Below are 22,350 nucleotides of genomic sequence, written 5' to 3' on the forward strand. Positions count from 1 at the left end.
CTAGGGCCGGGGGTAACAATGGCCACCTTTCTCTTTTGCGCACAATTCACTCCAGGAGCCCCCACCTATCCACTTACGCAATGTGGTCGTTGATGCTCATTCTTCAAAATAAAAGCCTGAAAGTCTGAAGACTGACACCTTGAGGAAGCAATAGGAAAATGAATCTGGTTGATATCCCTTTTTAAATGGAGCTATGGAACATGGACTTTTCAAAATAGAAGCCACTTCCTGGTTTGATTTTTCTCAGGGTTTTGCCTGCAATATCAGTTCTGTTATACTCCGACAATATTTTGACAGTTTTGGAAACTTTTGTGTTTTCTATCCTAATCTGCCGTTTCAGTGAAGCTGTTTATAAAGGCAATAGGGTGGCTACTTTGAAGAATCTCAAATATTCTGTTTTGTTTAACACTTTGTTGGTTACTGCGTGATTCCATGTGTTATTTCATAGTTGATATCCTGGAATGAGTAGGTGTCAACTTTTGACTGGTACTGTAAATAATAGCATTCACTGTGAAAGTTGATACATGTAGGCCCTTCATATATAGGCTATGCATAGCATTTTGTTCAATTTATCCAATCTTTTTGTTTCTCAAACCGTGAGCAACACCTGTGAAACTCAGAAATTTCTCTAATGTTGAGTCACACGGGACTAGCATTATCAGAGGACCTCTGAGTTTGCCCAAAAACTGTGTTATTCTGGTTCGAATTATTACGCTCCTGCCATGTAAAAATTAATGACATGGCAGATTCGGATGGGACTAAAATGAGATGTGGTGTTTTGTGCACGTAATTACATTACCCGACCACTCCCAGTAAGACTTATCCCTTATGACTAGGGCTAAAGAATTGTTGGAGCCCATTTGAAAAAAAGAGGTGACATTGTTTTCTTTCTAGTAGTGATGCAAGTATGAGTGTCAATCTGTGGCCACTGTATTCTCCATGGCACAGGGAAGTAATCATTGCAACTATTATGATCTGATTTATTTTCACTTTTCCACGTGCACTGGTGCTCCTAAATAAAAATTCCAGGTCCCACAGCAAAATATTTTGGCGCATATGCAAGTAAAATCGTCGCACTGTAGAGCCCTGGCCTTTACCGATTTATTCATCCAATAACCACAGCAGTCAGGTGACAGACGAGGTAGTCAGGGCCCTGCATTCATAAAGCTAGTGCTGATCTAGGATCAGTTTAGCTTTTTAAATAGACAGGAGACCTGATCCTAGATCATTTTCCTAAACCGAGAGGCTTTGAGTACAGGCCCAGGGCTTCAATATTTAATGTACTCTATATTCAAAGCCAATTTGGATTGTTGTGGGGGTGGCGACAGCAAAGGAATCATGCTATTGTGATTGGTACTTGGATGTGGGAATCTGGGAAAGGGAATGCAGTGATATTGGACTTGCCCCCGGGCAGGGATTCTTCTAAATCCCTATTGCTGTATTCTTTGTTTGGCACAGTATGGTAGAGCTGCTAAATACTACATGCTGCTAAATAGCACGTGTGCGCCACCCATTGTTTCCATCATTCCATAGAAGTGTACCCCTGACGCATTTGCCATTCCTTTGTTCATGGCTTTGTTGGACTTCAGAAAGGCATTGACTAAATGCAATATCAGTGTACATTACTATTGTAAGGATTAATATGTTGAAGAAATTCAACGGTTATTTGCTGGGTTCTGTTAGCCTGTTGACTCATGCTTACAGCTCTCTAGATTTTGATCAATATGCTATTGTAGGCCTACAGTTAATCTGCTTGCTGCTTTCATTATTCTTACATTTATAATCAGATGTCAACTAGCCTACTAGTCTTAGTTTATTGTAAATCAAGATATTGTAAATTCACCTACACCTCACTGTTTGAAGGCTGTGAGAACTTGCATCACCGTTACGAATCCCTTTTGGCCCGACAGTCTAGGGGAGATGGTAACGAGACCCATAACATAACTCATGCAAATTATAATAGTGTAAAAGTGAGAACGGCGGGGGGGGGGGGCTGAGCTGGACCCAAGAAAAGAAACAATAAGCATCCAAAACACCCCTAAGCTAGACTAGCCTATTTCAACAACAGCTAACTAACCAAAAATACAGTGGGTGGTCCGCCCAGTTTTAACTAGTGTTAACAAAGTTTACCTACGGGTAGTGTACACAAACACCATAATCAAAAACAATACTCACAGGTGAGGACAAAGTGATATGGAGGTGCTCAAACAGAGATCTCAATACATAACGAGCGATAGAGAGACATAGTAGGAGAGGGTGAAACAGAGCGATCTACAGACATATGGCATTTACAGAGAGATTGAGCTCTAGAGCAAACCAACTGACAGGGTTTTTAAACCAAGGGAAAGGAACTGTGATTGGGTAGGAAACAGGAGGAGGTGTGTCTTCTGATTGATGATTTGATTGGTGAATGATTGGGGAGTGATGATTTTCACCTGTGAGGGGAGAAGGAGAGAAAAGAACACAGGACACACACACCCACAGGGTACCTGTATCCGTAACAATCACAAACACTGCTTTTTTTTATAACAGTTATTGACATTACTTAGATGTTTTCAAACATTGTTTTCCTGTTTTTAGTGTCAGTGGAGTGTTGACCAAGAACGTTTCCCTGTGAATTGAGGCATTCTTAGAATATTGATTCCTTACTGGAGGTTGACCGATTAATCGGAATGGCTGATTAATTAGGGCTGATTTTCAAGTTTTCATAACAATCGGAAATCAGTACTTTTGGACACTAATTTGGTGAATATATATATATATATATATCTTTTTTTACACCTTTATTCAACTAGGCAAGTCACTTAACCTGTTATGGCTGTATCCCTTTGTTCTCAATTTCTGCCTGAAGACATACCCTAATCTAACTGCCTGTAGCTCAGCCCCAGAGGCAAGGATATGCATATTCTTGGTATCATTTGAATGGAAACATTCTGAAGTTTGTGGGAATGTTCATTGAATGTAGGAGAATATAACACAGTAGATCTGATGGAAGAAAAGAGAAAGAGCATATGTTTTCTGTTTTTTATTGCTGTAGTATCTTTCACATGTACTAGAATAGGATGCTGGAGATAATTTTGATGGATAACACAAGAGGGCAACTGTAGGTGTGCAAAGTTTCAGACGGATAACTTCTGGAATGGGTGAGCTACATGACATTTAGCATGGAGTCACCCAGGTGTCCCACACAAGTTGCCCAAATGTACCCAAGTGGCTGAATTGGTGAAGTTATACATTTTGAAGCAAATAACTATATACAAAATACCAAAATGGTATTCTAACACACCCCTCCAAAAAACACAAAATACATTTAAAAAAATAAAATAAATAACAAGGGTAACTATTTATACACTTTCAATATTTGGAAGACCCTCAGTCCTCTACACTATTGTGCTTCTGATGCCATGTGCCATAGCAGTCGCTTTCTGCTGTAAAGCAGAGGGTCACCAAGCATGTGGTGCAGGTGATTGGCGACACCATTTTGCAAAGAACACAATGACGCCTCCATGCTGTGTCCTTTTGGCCCTGAGGCACATCCATGCCTGCATAAATACATTTGGGCATATGAACACCACTTGTGGCAGGAGCTGGATGAACCAGCTTCAGTGGGGGATGGACACCTTGGCGCTGGGGGCTCCCATTCGGAGTCAGTGTCACTGAAAGAAAATGTTCAATTAGAATAGTTTCACATATGAGCCCTGTATCAACAGGTATAATAAACAGAGATATATATATATATATATATATATATATTATGAGTACGGTGAACACAAGGTTGAATATATTATTATAGACCTGCTAGATCTGTCTCATTTATATTATGACAGACCAGCTAGATCTACGGTATTTTATATTATGACATTTCAGCTAGATCTACTGTCTCCATGTCACTTTGGCCATTGTTGTGGGCCTGCCCTCCCTTCAACAGCCTCAAATAGGCTATTTCATGTTGGGGTGGGGTTTGGCGGCAGACACGTGCATCTCACATTTCATTACATTACATTTTTATATATTGCTACTAAAATTGTAAAGAATATCAAATAATATTTTATTATTAATTTCAAACAACTGCATTAGCATGAGAAGAACTTACCAGTCCAAAACGATGTCCTCTCCGTTTAAAAAATATTCCTCCATTTGGGAATCGCTAAATGAATCATCCTCCAACAATCTGTCTCACTTCTGTCTCCCGATCAATTTCTTCTAAAATTGTGTGTACATCTGTATATCCAGACTTAGATTTAGCTTTCCCTGACTTAGTCGCCATACTGATTTGATATACACTGCTCAAAAAAATAAAGGGAATACAAAAATAACACATCCTAGATCTGAATGAAATATTCTTATTAAATACTTTTTTCTTTACATAGTTGAATGTGCTGACAACAAAATCACACACAAATGATCAATGGAATTCAAATTTGTCAACCCATGGAGGTCTCGATTTGGAGTCACACTCAAAATTAAAGTGTAAAACCACACTACAGGCTGATCCAACTTTGATGTAATGTCCTTAAAACAAGTCAAAATGAGGCTCAGTAGTGTGTGTGGCCTCCACGTGCCTGTATGACCTCCCTACAACGCCTGGGCATGCTCCTGATGAGGTGGCGGATGGTCTCCTGAGGGATCTCCTCCCAGACCTGGACTAAAGCCTCCGCCAACTCCTGGATAGTCTGTGGTGGATGGAGTGAGAAATGATGTCCCAGATGTGCTCAATTGGATTCAGGTCTGGGGAACGGGCGGGCCAGTCCATAGCATCAATGCTTTCCTTTTGCAGGAACTGCTGATACACTCCAGCCACATGAGGTCTAGCATTGTCTTGCATTAGGAGGAACCCAGGGCCAACCGCACCAGCATATGGTCTCACAAGAGGTCTGAGGATCTCATCTCGGTACCTAATGGCAGGCTACCTCTGGTGAGCACATGGAGGGCTGTGCGGCCCCCCCAAAGAAATGCCGCCCCACACCGCGACTGACCCACCGCCAAACCGGTCATGCTGGAGGATGTTGCAGGCAGCAGAACGTTCTCCACGGCATCTCCAGACTCTGTCACGTGCTCAGTGTGAACCTGCTTTCATCTGTGAAGAGCCAGTGTCGAATTTGCCAATCTTGGTGTTCTCTGGCAAATGCTAAACGTCCTGCACGGTGTTGGGCTGTAAGCACAACCCCCACCTGTGGACGTCGGGCCCTCCTACCACCCTCATGGAGTCTGTTTCTGACCGTTTGAGCAGACACATGCACATTTGTGGCCTGCTGGAGGTCATTTTGCAGGGCTCTGGCAGTGCGCCTCCTTGCACAAAGGCAGAGGTAGCGGTCCTGCTGCTGGGTTGTTGCCCTCCTACGGCCTCCTCCACGTCTCCTGATGTACTGGCCTGTCTCCTGGTAGCGCCTCCATGCTCTGGACACTACGCTGACAGACACAGCAAACCTTCTTGCCACAGCACGCATTGATGTGCCATCCTGGATGAGCTGCACTACCTAAGTCACTTGTGTGGGTTGTAGACTCCGTCTCATGCTACCACTAGAGTGAAAGCACCGCCAGCACTCAAAAGTGACCAAAACATCAGCCAGTCTTGCTAATTGCCTATAATTTCCACCTGTTGTCTATTCCATTTGCACAACAGCATGTGAAATGTATTGTCAATCAGTGTTGCTTCCTAGGTGGACAGTTTGATTTCACAGAAGTGTGATTGACTTGGAGTTGCATTGTGTTGTTTAAGTGTTCCCTTTATTTTTTTGAGCAGTGTAGTTTTGTTTTTATGGGGCTTTGTTCTTGGATAATCGCATCGTATTCTTTCGCAGTAAATCCTTTTTTAAACCTGACAATGCAGTTGGATTAGCAAGATTCTAGGCTTTCGACCCATGTGAGACACTGTATTTTCATGAATGTTTAATGACTATTTATTTAGCGATCACCGTATGTTGTCGAATTTAATCCCGCTAACGGGTTCGGTGCGCAGAGAGGTTAACAAATATTGGCAAATCAGCCATTCTAGGCAGTTTCCTATTATACACTGAACAATATGAAGTGAAATTCAATGTGTTGTATTGCGTGTGAATTGTGAATTTCAGTGACAAGTTTTTGCATAGCACATGCGCAGAATGTTTAGAAATCGGTAACAAGCGTCTGGGGGACGTGGCGAACAGAATGCTAGAACAGATTTTTTCCCCCCCCTCTGGTATCGCGATACTACTTGGTATTGTGATACTTGGCCTGGTATTGTACCGTTGGAGCTAGTGTTGTCGCAATACCAACAGTGTACTTACTACTGACAACACTGTAATTAGAATGGTAAAGTGCAATGTCGAACACGATACACAAATTACACACAGAAGCTAGCTATTAATAGTAAAAAAACATCTAGTTTGGGAAATCAACATGTTAGATTGCACTACAGTCATTTAGCAGGTTCTTATCCAGAGCAAGCCTACTGCTTTCATGTTGCCAGCCATGTAGCCTGGAGTGTATGACACATGGGAGCAACCAATGCAGTGTTCGATCTGTAAAGTTGTGAACGATTCACCTCACTGAATAAACTCCTGAGACTTTCCCCCTGCAGTCAGTGTATGACAGGGTGGTTACCGCTGGCATGGAGATGACATCAGTGTTCATAGGTCAGGTGGTGCCCTGGGCACATCACATTCACAGCAGAGTTCAAAGCCAAAGCCCCATGTATCTTTCCTCTAGCTCTCTGCTGCTGACAGCCAGTTCTGACTGCCCTGCTACACCAGTGTCAAGTCCGCCAACCGCTGATAAAGAACCACTGTTTCCGTGTTTTATTGATTCCGGTATTCCTCATTGCTGGTTTTGTGTAGAATCTCTATTGCAGGGCTGACCCCATTTAGTTGACTGGTAAAAAAAAAACATACAAATATTTTTGGGGGGTTGATTGGCTGTTTGTCAACTTTATTTTTATTTTTAGGTGAGCTGTAGCAAAAAAATAAAAAATATGGCACACGAGACACTTGTTTGAGTGGACTAATCCATTGTTGAGGCCGCAGGGATGGCACACCAGTATCGGCAGTTGTACATTTACCCTTATTTACCATACTTTCTTATCTACAATGTTTGTTTGGTAAGGGTCATTTATTTTAATGCATTTCATTTATTACATTTTCAGAGTTGTAGGAGTGGACACGTTGTTTGCAGAGTACACAACCTAGGTTAAACTTGTGACAAAAGTGTTGGGTTATTTCATTCCATTTACGGTTTGTAAATCTAGTCATTATTTTGTTTGGAGCGCTCCTGTTAATCTTGTGTAAGGACATGCACCTGATTACGCCTAGGCTACCTTGCCCGCTTGCAAATGTAGGCTTATACATGTACCCATTTGGGGATCTGATACTATTTCTGATAGAGATGCTTCATACTGATGGTGAGTTAAGACAAAGTAATTGTTCTTTGCCTCAAAAAGAAGGTAAAGGAAGTCAGTTTTTAAATCATTGAAAAAAGGCTACTTTGAGGAACTATTGCCAATTTGAGCAATCTTTCCAGCTTTCTCTTTCTATAACCACTCAGCATGAAACGTGGCAAAAAATGTCAAGCTCAGATCTGGTGGAAATGTCATAAAGGCCTACCTTATTATTTACTTATGCAAATAGCCTACTGCTGTGTCTGTCAGGAGCTCACTGGTGCAGTAAACTGAGGGCCCAGAATATTTTCTAAAATTGTTCCAGTTTGCTAGAGCAAGCGTCAGGCCAGACCTAAGTTAATAGTTTATACAATGTTTAAAGTTCCTTGCAGACAGGCCATGCACAGCAAATGTGATTTATAGGATATATATTTTTGTCATATTTTCTAACTGTAGGCTGCAATGTTTGTATTTATTGGCAATGGTAATAGAAGTTACTTTTAGATGTATTTTTATTTAGATAGATTTGGTTAACCACATGACATTGATTTTGAGAAATGAAGGCATCATTATACATTAAATGAAACAGGCATGCAGATAAGTAGAAATGGTATGATAACTTGGCAACGCTGTTGTAGCATATTACCGTCAACTAGAAGTTGCCTAATGGCAGAATCTGGGAATGCCACCAGCAGGAAGAGGGGGCGGGTCTGGAACAGGATTTTGTTGTCTTCTGGTTAAGCTATAATCTCTGGCTCCTTTAATTTGTCTCAATTTTTAATTGCTGTGCTTAAGCATCAGACAGTAACCTACATATAGTGGATTTTATTCAAACATAGGGTGTGTCTATATATGGAAAAATACACATTTAAAAAAAGTCTACCAATCAATTGGTCGAAACAACAGATCTCGGTCAACCAAGATGTTTTGTTAGGGACAGCCCTAATCTATTGACTAGGCAACCTCTGCTTTTATACGTTTTGTCTCTAGATTTGATGTAGGTACTACTCTTGCTGCTCTGTCAAAGGGTTCCCTTTCTCTTGCAAAAAAGCAACAGGTGGAAATTGACTGACTAATATAAGGAATGTAATTGAATGATCTTCCAGTAGGTTACAACTACAGGTCGACCGATTAATCGGAATGGCCGATTTTAATTAGGGCCGATTCATAATCTGTTTTTTTTATACCATTATTAATGACCTAAGGCTCATATTTCTGTGTGTTTTATAATTAAATCTTGATATTTGATAGCGCGGTCTGACTGAGCGGTGGAAGGCAGCAGCAGGCTCGTAAGCATTCATTCAAACAGCACTTTCTTCCGTTTGCCAGCAGCTTTTCGTAATGCTTGAAGCACGGTGCTGTTTATGACGTCAAGCCTATCAACTCTTGAGATTAGGCTGGAAATACCTTTAGTGCCTATAAGAACATCCAATAGTCAAAGGCCTATGAAATACAAATGGTATAGAGAGGAATAGTCCGATAATAACTACAGCCTAAAACTGGGAGTATTGAAGACTCAAGTTAAAAGGAACTATTCATATGTAATGCGCAAGGAACTTAGACATTTTTTTTTTTACATGGCACATATTGCACTTTTACTTCTAACTTTTTTTTGCATTATTTAAACCAAATTGAACATGTTTAATTATTTATTGTATTATATTAAAATAAGTGTTCGTTGTTCATTCATTGCCTGCGTCCATAATGGGTCCGCGGTCAAACGACCACCCCTCATCACTGTCAAACGCTCCCTAAAACACTTCAGCGAGCAGGCCTTTTTAGTCGACCTGACCCGGGTATCCTGGAGGGATATTGACCTCATTCCGTCAGTAGAGGATGCCTGGTTATTCTTTAAAAGTGCTTTCTTCACCATCTTAAATAAGCATGTAGAACCAGGAACAGATATAGCCCTTGATTCACTCCAGACCTGACTGCCCTTGACCAGCACAAAAACATCCTGTGGCATTCTGCATTAGCATCAAATAGCCCCTGTGATATGGAACTTTTCAGGGAAGTTGGGAACAAATATACACAGGCAGTTAGGAAAGCTAAGGCTAGCTTTTTCAAGCAGAAATTTGCATCCTGTAGCACCCACTCAAAAGTTCTGGGACACTAAAGTCCATGGAGAATAAGAGCACCTCCTCCTAACTGCACTGAGACTAGGAAACACTGTCACCACCGATAAATCCACTATAATTGAGAATTTCAGTAAGTATTTTTCTACGGCTGGCCATGCTTTCCTCCTGGCTACCCCTACCCCGGTCAACAGCCCTGCACTCCCCACAGCAACTCACCCAAGCATTTCTCCTTCACCCAAATCCAGATAGCTGATGTTCTTAAAGAACTGCAAAACCTGGACCCCTACAAATCAGCCGGGCTAAACAATCTGGACCCTCTCTTTTTAAAATGATCTGCCGAAATTGTTCCTACCCTTATTACTGGCCTGTTCAACCTCTCATATCGTCTGAGATTCCCAAAGATTGGAAAGCTGCCGCACTCTAGACCCAAGTTGCTACAGACCTATATCTATTCTACCCTGCCTTTCTAAGGTTTTCGAAAGCCAAGTCAACAGGTTACGACCATTTCGAATCCCACCGTACCTTCTCCGCTATGCAATTTGCTTTCAGAGCTGGTCATTGTTGCACCTCAGCCATGCTCAAGGTCCTAAACGATATCATAACCGCCATCGATAAGAGACATTACTCTGCAGCCGTATTCATCGACCTGGCCAAGGCTTTGTTTCTCAAATGACTGCCTGGTTCACCAACTACTTCTCAGAGTTCAGTGTGTCAAGTCGGAGGGCCTGTTGTCCGGATCGCTGGCATTCTCTATGGGGGTGCCACAGGGTTCAATTCTCGGGCCGACTCTTCTCTGTATACATCAATGATGTCGCTCTTGCTGCTGGTGGTTCTCTGATCCACCTCTACGCAGACGACACCATTTTGTACACTTCTGGCCCTTCTTTGGACACTGTTAACTAAGCGCCAGATGAATGCCATACAACACTGCTTCCGTGCTAAATTGTAATTATTTCGGCGCTATGGCCTATTTATTGCCTTACCTCCCTAATCTTCATTTGCACACACTATATAGACTTTTCTATTGTGTTATTGACTGTATGCTTGTTTATTCCATGTGGAACTCTGTTGTTTGTGTCGCACTGTCTCTTCATCTTGGCCAGGTCATAGTTGTAAATGAGAACTTGTTCTCAGCTGGCCTACCTGGTTAAATAAAGGTTAAATAAAAAATCATAAATCGGCCGACCTAGTTACGCCTCTCCCCTATTTGCCAAAATAGTTTGAATGCATTGATATGTAGGCTACGTGTGCCTTTAAAATAAAAAATTTAAATGTACGTAGTTCTGTCCTTGAGCAGTTCTTGTCTATTTATGTTCTGTATTATGTCATTCTGTATTATGTTTTGTGTGGGCCCCAGGAAGAGTAGCTGCTGCTTTTGCAACAGCTAATGGGGATCCTAATAAGACACAAATATTAGTCAACGCAGGGCCCTGTGCCTTTGGGTCACCTTGTCCTGGGTGCTATGTTGAAGCAAATTCTGGAATTGATCTTCTCTTCCAATGCTCTCGTCATTTACCTCTGTCGTTGTTGAGAAGGAAATTAGGAGTAGGGACACGAGGAATGCATTGAAGGAGAAGAAGCCCAGGAATCAAGAAAAATACTTTGAGATTCCCCCTTAGCATTTAACAGCTGTGTTTTGTTTACTGGTCTGGGTGAGACGACGTGATCCTGCTCCCAGTAGACTAAGAGGCTTACCGTGGCGGATGGCCGTGGTTGTAAACTCAGGTTAACCCCAAGTATCAATTGGTTCCTGAGTGTATTATGTTTTCCTGTATGCTTGGAAGCACTCATGTCCTTGTTACTTTGAGTTTGTATAAAATTAAGTAATAGTTAAGATTTATAGAAACTAGAGGTCGACCGATTATTACAAACTCATTTGTAATAATGACAATTAACACAATACTGAATGAACACTTATTTTAATATAATACATCAGTAAAATCAATTTAGCCTAAAATAAATAATGAAACATGTTCAATTTGGTTTAAATAATGCAAAAACAAAGTGTTGAAGAAAGTAAAAGTGCAATATGTGCCATGTAAGAAAGCTAATGTTTAAGTTCCTTGCTCAGAACATGAGAACATATGAAAGCTAGTGGTTACTTTTAACATGAGTCTTCAATATTCCCAGGTAAGAAGTTTTAGGTTGTTATTATATGACTATTTCTCTCTATACCACTTGTATTTCATTAACCTTTGACTATTGGATGTTCTTATAGGCACTTTAGTATTGCCAGTGTAACAGTATAGCTTCCGTCCCTCTCCTCGCTCCTCCCTGGACTCGAACCAGGAACACATCGACAACAGCCACCCTTGAAGCAGTGTTACCAATGCAGAGCAAGGGGAACAACCACTCCAAGTCTCAGAGCGAGTGACGTTTGAAACGCTATTAGTGCGCACCCCGCTAACTAGCTAGCCATTTCACATCGGTTACACTAGCCTAATCTCGGGAGTTGATGGGCTTGAAGTCATAAACAGTGCTGTGCTTGCGAAGAGTTGCTGGCAAAACGCACTAAAGTGCTGTTGGAATGAATGCTTACGAGCTTGCTGCTGCCTACCATCGCTCAGTCAGACTGCTCTATCAAATATCAAATCATAGACTTAAAATTAACATAACACACAGAAATATGAGCCTTCGGTCATTAACATGGTCAAATCCAGAAACTATCATCTCGAAAACAAGACGTTTATTCTTTCAGTGAAATATGGAACCGTTCTGTATTTTATCTAACAGGTGGCATCCCTAAGTCTAAATATTCTTGTTACATTGTACAACCTTAAATGTTATGTCATTATTATTCTAAAATTCTTTGCAATGAGCCAGGCGCCCCAAACTGTTGCATATACCCTGACTCTGCGTGCAATGAACGCAAGAGAAGTGACACAATTTCACCTGGTTAATATTGCCTGCTAACCTGGATTTCTTTTAGCTAAATATACAGGTTTAAAAAGATATACTTCTGTGTATTGATTTTAAGAAAGGCATTGATGTTTATGGTTAGGTACACATTGGAGCAACGACAGTCCTTTTTCACAAATACGCACCGCATCCATTATATGCAACGCAGGACACGCTAGATAACTACACATTGTTGATATTACTAGTTTAACTGGTGATTATGATTGATTGATTTTTTTTATAAGATAAGTTTAACCTTTCTAGCTCATGGGTTCTGCTAGCGGAACACCTTGACAACGTTCCACTGAAAAGGCAGCGCGCGAAATTCTAAAATATTCTTTAGAAATATGTAACTTTCACACATTAACCTCCTCTAGGGTATGTGGGATGCTAGTGTCCCATCTCGCCAACATCCAGTGAGATTGCAGAGCGCCAAATTCAAATACAGAAATGCTCATTATAAAAATTCAGAAAACAAAACATATTTTATATAGGTTTAAAGATTAACTTCTTGTTAATCCAACCACGGTGTCAGATTTATAAAATGCTTTTCGGCGAAAGCATACCTAGCCCAAAACACAGCCCAGTTGACAAATTATTACAAACAGTAACCAGCCAAGCAGAAGTGTTACAAAACACAGAAATAGAGCGAGAATTAATTCCTTACCTTTGATCTTCATATGGTGGCAATCAGAAGACATTAATTTACTCAGTAAATGTTAATTTTGTACGATAAATTCTAGTTATATCCAAAAACGTTGTTTTGTTTGCGGTTTCTTCAGTAATCCACATGCTCAAACGCAGTCAAAACAGGCAGACAAAATCCATTTAGCCTAAATGTTCTATAATATTTCAACCAGACAATAACGTTGTCAATATAAAAGGTAAACAAGAAATGCGCACTCTCGGGATTGCACATGAAAAAGCTCTGCGACACGGTAGGGTCCACTCATTCAGACTGGTCTTACTCCCTCATTTATAAAAATACAAGCCTGAAACAATTTCTAAAGACTGTTGACATCTAGTGGAAGACATAGGAATCAATTGGCAGTTCCTAAATCAATGGATACTGTAATGGCATTGAATAGAAAACTACAAAAATCCATTCAGGAAGTAGTTTTTTTTGTTGGTTCCCTCAGGTTTTTGCCTGCCAAATCAGTGCTGTTATACTCAGACAGTATTTTAACAGTTTTGGAAACTTTAGTGCTTTCTTTCCAAATCTACCAGTTATATGCATATCATATCTTCTGGGCCCGAGTAGCAGGCCGTTTTAATTTGGGCATGCTTTTCATCCAAAATTCCGAATGCTGCCCCCTACCATAGAGGTCAACAAGTCCAATACAGCAAATGAAAGATTAACAAGATGTTTATCTGCCCATCGTGTCCAAAAATGCTTTACAGCTAAAGCACAACATATGATTGTTAGATCACCGCCAAGTCGAAAAACACACACAGCCATTTTTCCAGCCAAAGATAGGAGTCACAAAAAGCAGAAATATAGATAAAATGAATCACTAACCTTTGATCATCAGATGATACTCAGGACATCATGTTACACAATACATGTATGTTTTGTTCGATAATGTGCATATTTATATCCAAAAATCTGTTTACATTGGAGCCTTACGTGCAGTAATGTTTTGATTCCAAAATATCCGGTGATTTTGCAGAAACACTCATAATAAACATTGATAAAAGATCCTAGAGTTATTCGCAGAATTAAAGATATGCTTCTCCTTAATGCAACCGCTGTGCCGGATTTTTTAAAAACTTTACGGAAAAAGCATAATCTGAGAACTGCGCTCAGAACCCAAAACAGCCAGAAGAATAGCCGCCATTTTGGAATCAACAAAGTGAGAAATAACACCATAAATATTCACTTACCTTTGATCTTCATCAGAAGGCACTCCCAGGAATCCCAGTTTGACAATAAATGACTGATTTTGTTCCATTTATGTCCAAATAGCCACTTGTTGTTAGCGTGTTCAGCCCAGTAATCCATCTTCATGAGGTGCAGATACTTCGTCCAGACAAAACTCAAAGTTCTGTTACAGTCCTTTAGAAACATGTCAAACGATGTATGGAATCAATCGTTAGGATGTTTTTAACATATAACATCAATAATGTTCCAACCGGAGAATTCCTTTGTCTTCAGAAAAGGCACTGGAACCAGAGGTAACTCTGTCGGGAGCGCGCGTCATGAGACCGAGGCTCTCTGCCAGACCACTGACTCAAACAGGTCTCATGAGCCCCTCCTTAAATGTAGAATCCTCATTCAAGTTTGAAAAGACAGTTGACATCTCGTGGAAGCCCTAGGAAGTCCAACCTCATCCATATCTCAATGTGTACTCGGTAGGCCAAGCTTCGGAAAAAGTACAAACCTCAGATGTCCCACTTCCTGGTTGGATTTTTCTCAGGTTTGCCTGCCATATGAGTTCTGTTATACTCACAGACATCATTCAAACAGTTTTAGAAATGCCAGTGTTTTCTATCTAATAATAATATTATATTATACAATAATATATTAGCATCTGTGACAGAGTAGGAGGCGGTTCACTCTGGGCATGTTATTCATCCAAATGTGAAAATGCTGCCCCCTATCCCAAAAAGGTTAATGCTTGCTAGCAACTTACCTTGGCTTACTGCATTCGTGTAACAGGCAGGCTCTTCGTGGAGTGCAATGTAATCAGGTGGTTAGAGCGTTGGACTAGTTAACTGTAAGGTTGCGAGATTGAATCCCCGAGCTGACAAGGTAAAAATCTGTCTTTCTGCCCCTGAACAAGGCAGTTAACCCACCGTTCCTAGGCCGTCATTGAAGATAATGTGTTCTTAACTGACTTGCCTAGTTAAATAAAGTATAAATAAAGGTGTAAAAGGTTTTTTAAATCTGTGTAAAAAAAAATACTGATTTCCGATTATGAAAACTTGAAATTGGCCCTAATTAATCGGTCGACCTCTATTAGAAACCATGAGACTAAAAAGGCGATTGATTGAATTATTAAAATAATTATTTGAGCCCTGTTGTTTTGAAGCCCTTGTCAGTTGATTTAATTTGTATTGTTATCAGCCAATTCAGACCCAAAATTAGTTTGGGTCTGCCTGGAGATTTGGCTGTACAGTCAGCCATTAGTCTGTCCTGCTTTCTACTGTTCTATTGGACAGCCATTGGGATGGGAACGGAAGTGGGCTGCCTTCAGCTGGATGAATCTGGGTCATCTCTCTATCCTGCATGTGTCAGGGTCTCCCTACAGGGTGAACCAAGGGCTCCAGACTGAACTGCCACCGTGACATGACCAGGCTACCTCGTAGGGCTGGAGTAGTGTGTTGTTGGTGGTGGAAGTTAGAAGAAGAGGGGTTATTGGGAGAGTTGTACTGGTGACTCACCTGATGAAAATGAGGATGTTTTGAATTCTTGCTGGGTGTCACATTGTGTTGACCAAGCCTTAAGTATATTACAGTCTATTGAGTCAAGAGGTCAGCTGCATTATTGTGACCTCTCCATCTCTTTCTGGTTCTCAGTATTGTGACGAGATGGCTTTAGACCAAGGGGGCCCACAAAATTGGGGAGTAAAAAGGGGCACACATTGTAGTTTATTTTCTTTGTCTCCCTTCGGCTGGAGGAAGTACCCCTTTTTTCTCCCCAATTTCGTCGTATCCAATTGTCCCATCGCTGCCTCTCCTGTGTCCGTACGGGAGTTGTGACTGTCGAGAGCCATGAGTTCTCCAAAACACGACCCAGCCAAGCTGCACTGCTTCTTGACACAATGCTCGTTTAACCCGGAAGCCAGCCGCACCAATGTGTCGGAGGAAACACCGTACACCTGGCGACTGTGTCAGCTTGCATGCGCCCGGCCCACCACAGGAGTCTAGATCGCGATGGGACAAGGAAATCTCAGCCTGCCAAACCCTCTCTTAACTCGGGCAACGCTGGGCCAATTGTGCGCAGCCTCATGGATCTCCCAATCACGGCTAGCTGTGACACAGCCTTGGATCGAACCCGGGTCTGTAGTGACGCCTCAAGCACTGCCTTAGACCGCTGCGCCACTCGGCATGCCCCACAAATTGATTTTAACAAACATTTGGTCCCCCCAAAAATGTGTCCCTCCGTTTAATTTCTAAATCACGACGCAATCCTTGTGCCCAAAAATGTGCCCACCTCTGCTTTAGACACATGATCTTTACTGTCATATGAATGTTCTCGTCCCCAGTTCTATGTGGTGTCTGTCATGCATAATACTGACCGCTCTGGCTCCTTTTCTCTCTCCCTCGACTTTCTCTCTCATGCTCATATTCTCCCTGCTCTTTCTCTTTCCAGATGCGGTTTAGAACTGACTGGTAACCCTACTGCAGGCGTTATCCTCGTCTCGTTCCTGGAGCCAGAGCTTTTGGGGGGCAGAGTCCTGCGTTAGTGGCAGAGCCTCCATCCCCCAGTTAGCCGGCGTCGTTGTTGTGCATCGGAACGCCATCACTGTCAGTGTGTCTGGTGTTCATTAGATTGAACTGATCTGATCTTCTGACTGGGGAAACTGCAGCAGCTGCAAGCCACGCCTTGTGCTCGACCATCCCTGGCCCCGCCCACATATCCCTGCTGCCACCATGGTGCTGTCACAACGGCAACGAGACGAACTGTGAGTAACACATACACGACCAACCATGTTAAAACACAACCCACAATTTTGTTGCAATAACTTGCTGAGCTGCCCTGTCTTTGATATCCACCACCATCTGTTCCCTAGAGCCACCCTGAATAACACAGCCATGTGACATCAGCAGTACCTGTGACATCAGCAGTAACTCTATCAGGGACTGTGGCTGGTTAATGTCTTTATTAGGTGGGCTAGAAGCCCCATGAGCTCAATACATGCATCTGTATTCAGCAAAGTGGGGAAAACAAGTGAACACTGGAAATTGCATTTCCTTCCTAGCCCCACTGCAAAGTGCAAACCTTCTATGCCTTGTTAACCATTCGATCCATTCCAGAGACACAAAGCAACATATCTCTAGCAAGTAGTTACCATTGTTCTCATCAGACAGACATGGATGTAGTGAAGGAAAATGCCAACTCACTCACAGCACAAGATGTGCATTGATTTTTGAAACTGACCAACTGAGGTGAACAATAACTATCAGGCCCACCCAGGAAGAATCAATGATCTGTAGTTAGGTGGGGTGCTTGGGTCCCAGACACCCCTGAGGTCCCCAGCCCAAATATATTGATCTCCTCCTTCCTGTCTCAAATGTTATTGATCACTATTCAGTTTGGCCTCTGTAACCCAAAAGATGGCATGAGGCAGAATATAACAAAGGATGTGGATGATGACACAGCCTAATATTCCTAGTGCAGAGGAGATCTCTTTAGCTTGTGGCCAAGGAAATGGTCTGAGGTATACAATGGCTTTTGTACTTTGTGGAAGTCCAGACAGTCCCATGTGTGTTGTCCCGCGAATCGTTACCCAGAGGCATTGATTTGCGGAGTTCTACACACACACAGATGTGTTCATCTGTGCAGTAAGTCAGGGTCGATGTTGAAGCCAATAGCAGGGACACTGTTGTAGCCAGAAATAACAGGGTAGGTGTGTAACCATCCCTGCGGTGTCCGTTGCCCTGTGGTGTCTATGAACCTGGTAATTAACTCCTGAGGTGGGGGATAGGGTTAACACAGCCCTGTGTCAGATCAGATGCATGATGAGAGTTGTGTAAGAGAAGGTGAAGATGTGTGTGGGGGGGGGGTGTGTATCTGAGCTCGGCCTGGGGTAAGGGGATTTCAGATCTATAGGAGGGGAGAGATGTCAAAGGTTATGCGTTTAATTAACACACTAATTTCTGGGGTCACATTAATGCAGGAATGAAAAATATTTGTTTTTATATCTTGATGAGTTTTTAACGATGTATTTTGTAAACTGAGATCAAAAATGCTTGTTGTAATAATAAGCTCTCGTTATCAATGAAATATCTACATTCACGAACCGGCATTCTATCAGCAGACAGAGCTCTGACTGTTGTGGAGCCACTTGTAGCTGGCTACATTTTTCTGATAAACATTAGACATATTATGATCATGCATTTGTTTTTGCAAAAAAAATACCTAGCCTTTTCATTATAAGCTAATTTACTTAGCTAGCTATGTGTGGCTGCTGGCCAAATAGCATTGCCTTTCTGTTGTCATCTGAAGCTATTTTCTGCCGAATGTGTTGCACTAAATGTACTTTGTGTGAAGGAAAACGAGTTGCATGCCCCTGATCACTCTATTGAAGCAGAAAAATAACCGGTTGAAATGGTTTAATGATCTGCGTTTTGAAAATGTATCTGTAATATTGTGTTAGGAAGAGTTTGCCTAACAATGCATCTTTTATTTGCATTGATGAACTAAGTTGGTGCTGTTACCTTATCTGTAATGAGATCGGTAGACAATGAATGTGTCGGTCATTCACATGACATAACAGAACACTCGTCATTCTCTTGAAACGGTTTTAGTTTAGCCTTCGAAGACATGGGGCCAAATTAACTCTCAGTATCGCTATTGAGTGTTCCGTTGGGATTCTAATCCTCCATGCTCTTTAATCAGAACACTGAGCAGGCTCTTCACATTCTTCTCCTTCTACTCCGTTATGTAATGCCCGGACACGCACTACAGGAAACCAGTATGGGACCATTGCTCCATGCGAGCCGCCAGGCCGATGAGGACCAGCATCTGTTGCATTCCATCTATTGTGGAGTCTGAAGGCTCTTGACAGTAAAACACCCACTCCGATCTGTGTGACAGACCAACCGCCGGTCCCGCTCTATCTGTGTTCTGTGAACCCTGGTGGGAAACCGGGTAGACATCTTGAGTCATTACATCTAAATCAATGGACTGACTGGAGGGAAATGGTGACTGTTACCAGCTGACTGCCCGCATGCCCCGGCCTCCTCAATACTCTATGACCCCTGTTCCCCTCCCTCACCCTCTTCATGGTTTGTTATCAAGCCGCACACAAATGGATCTTGTTCCCGTTCTATTTAAAACTTCCTCCACTCTGCCATTGCTTTTGTCTCAACTCAACTGTCAGATTGAGCTGGAGAGAGAGATGGTTCTTCAGGGCATGTGTGAAAGCTTCTATAAATTGCTGATGCTTTTTGAAAGAGAAAGTCTAGTAGAAGAATGCATTTTGCTCACTGATATATAAGACATGTCACCATAGAGATTGTTAGTTCAGGGAGAAAGAACGGGGAAGACATTTGTGTGCTGGTTTTGTAAGACTAGACTTTTTTTGAGAAACTTTGTGGTTCTTGGAGGTCTTCCTCACTGATGTAAATTGTATTTATATATGTATACATATTAAGTGAGAAGCCTTATTCTGAAAACAAAAATATTTGTCTTAGGTGTCAGGCCTATTTTATCAGCTGTTACTATTACGAATTTTTTATTTTTTTATTTTTTTTTGTGGAAGTCCAGACAGTCCCATGTGTGTTGTCCCGCGAATCGTTACCCAGAGGCATTGATTTGCGGAGTTCTACACACACACAGATGTGTTCATCTGTGCAGTAAGTCAGGGTCGATGTTGAAGCCAATAGCAGGGACACTGTTGTAGCCAGAAATAACAGGGTAGGTGTGTAACCATCCCTGCGGTGTCCGTTGCCCTGTGGTGTCTATGAACCTGGTAATTAACTCCTGAGGTGGGGGATAGGGTTAACACAGCCCTGTGTCAGATCAGATGCATGATGAGAGTTGTGTAAGAGAAGGTGAAGATGTGTGTGGGGGGGGGGTGTGTATCTGAGCTCGGCCTGGGGTAAGGGGATTTCAGATCTATAGGAGGGGAGAGATGTCAAAGGTTATGCGTTTAATTAACACACTAATTTCTGGGGTCACATTAATGCAGGAATGAAAAATATTTGTTTTTATATCTTGATGAGTTTTTAACGATGTATTTTGTAAACTGAGATCAAAAATGCTTGTTGTAATAATAAGCTCTCGTTATCAATGAAATATCTACATTCACGAACCGGCATTCTATCAGCAGACAGAGCTCTGACTGTTGTGGAGCCACTTGTAGCTGGCTACATTTTTCTGATAAACATTAGACATATTATGATCATGCATTTGTTTTTGCAAAAAAAATACCTAGCCTTTTCATTATAAGCTAATTTACTTAGCTAGCTATGTGTGGCTGCTGGCCAAATAGCATTGCCTTTCTGTTGTCATCTGAAGCTATTTTCTGCCGAATGTGTTGCACTAAATGTACTTTGTGTGAAGGAAAACGAGTTGCATGCCCCTGATCACTCTATTGAAGCAGAAAAATAACCGGTTGAAATGGTTTAATGATCTGCGTTTTGAAAATGTATCTGTAATATTGTGTTAGGAAGAGTTTGCCTAACAATGCATCTTTTATTTGCATTGATGAACTAAGTTGGTGCTGTTACCTTATCTGTAATGAGATCGGTAGACAATGAATGTGTCGGTCATTCACATGACATAACAGAACACTCGTCATTCTCTTGAAACGGTTTTAGTTTAGCCTTCGAAGACATGGGGCCAAATTAACTCTCAGTATCGCTATTGAGTGTTCCGTTGGGATTCTAATCCTCCATGCTCTTTAATCAGAACACTGAGCAGGCTCTTCACATTCTTCTCCTTCTACTCCGTTATGTAATGCCCGGACACGCACTACAGGAAACCAGTATGGGACCATTGCTCCATGCGAGCCGCCAGGCCGATGAGGACCAGCATCTGTTGCATTCCATCTATTGTGGAGTCTGAAGGCTCTTGACAGTAAAACACCCACTCCGATCTGTGTGACAGACCAACCGCCGGTCCCGCTCTATCTGTGTTCTGTGAACCCTGGTGGGAAACCGGGTAGACATCTTGAGTCATTACATCTAAATCAATGGACTGACTGGAGGGAAATGGTGACTGTTACCAGCTGACTGCCCGCATGCCCCGGCCTCCTCAATACTCTATGACCCCTGTTCCCCTCCCTCACCCTCTTCATGGTTTGTTATCAAGCCGCACACAAATGGATCTTGTTCCCGTTCTATTTAAAACTTCCTCCACTCTGCCATTGCTTTTGTCTCAACTCAACTGTCAGATTGAGCTGGAGAGAGAGATGGTTCTTCAGGGCATGTGTGAAAGCTTCTATAAATTGCTGATGCTTTTTGAAAGAGAAAGTCTAGTAGAAGAATGCATTTTGCTCACTGATATATAAGACATGTCACCATAGAGATTGTTAGTTCAGGGAGAAAGAACGGGGAAGACATTTGTGTGCTGGTTTTGTAAGACTAGACTTTTTTTGAGAAACTTTGTGGTTCTTGGAGGTCTTCCTCACTGATGTAAATTGTATTTATATATGTATACATATTAAGTGAGAAGCCTTATTCTGAAAACAAAAATATTTGTCTTAGGTGTCAGGCCTATTTTATCAGCTGTTACTATTACGAATTTTTTATTTTTTTATTTTTTATTCTTATTTCCAGAACCAATGAAAAGCACGTATTTTGTTTTTCCACTCTTGATTGTTACTTAACTTTTCCATGCCGTTTCTTTTTGGGATAGCTAAGCTTCTCGTCTCTCCCTGTGGAATTGTCAGCTGACGTTCCTGAATATGCTAAACATGGAGACGTCATCAAATGAACACATTTTGTCGGCAGATATATTGCTGTAGTGGTACAACAAGCTCAATCACTCCCTGTGCTCTGTATTGGGTGTGGCAGCTGTCTCCTATGGGAAATGGCTCACACCTGTCCATCTTGTCTACACACTCACCCCTACATACACTCACCCCTGTGGCGTGCTCCTGGTGGGCTGGGTATCGAGTTTGGCTGGGTGGGCTGGCAAGGGGTCCATCATTAAAATGTTCTAATATCCAGCCTGTCAGATACGCACAGACCTGATTGTGTGGGACACAACTGTTCTAACCACTGAAAAATGCTGATGCTCAGACCATGATAACATACATTTTTTTGCTTGTTGAACCTAGTGCATTAAACATTGGACAAATGTGCTTTGTATACATTACACAAGCATGAAGTGTACTTCAGCAGGCTAAT

General features: G+C 41.8%; 1 protein-coding gene across 4 annotated transcripts in view; it reads left to right on the plus strand.

Moving 5' to 3' along the window:
• The window catches only part of LOC110503872 (lissencephaly-1 homolog A), an 86,618-nt gene that overhangs the window by 15,513 nt on the left and 48,755 nt on the right, over positions 1-22,350 (plus strand). For 3 of the 4 annotated variants that reach the window (XM_036962036.1, XM_036962034.1, XM_036962037.1), the window contains exon 2: positions 16,643-16,955. The exons of the other annotated variant lie outside the window; for it this stretch is intronic. In XM_036962036.1, coding sequence (XP_036817931.1) covers positions 16,924-16,955 — 32 coding nt within the window. In that variant the 5' untranslated portion in view covers positions 16,643-16,923. The remainder of the gene's footprint in view (positions 1-16,642; positions 16,956-22,350) is intronic. 4 annotated transcript variants of the gene reach the window in all.

The sequence above is a fragment of the Oncorhynchus mykiss genome, chromosome 24 (genome assembly GCF_013265735.2).
Source record: "Oncorhynchus mykiss isolate Arlee chromosome 24, USDA_OmykA_1.1, whole genome shotgun sequence".
Taxonomy (NCBI): domain Eukaryota; kingdom Metazoa; phylum Chordata; class Actinopteri; order Salmoniformes; family Salmonidae; genus Oncorhynchus; species Oncorhynchus mykiss.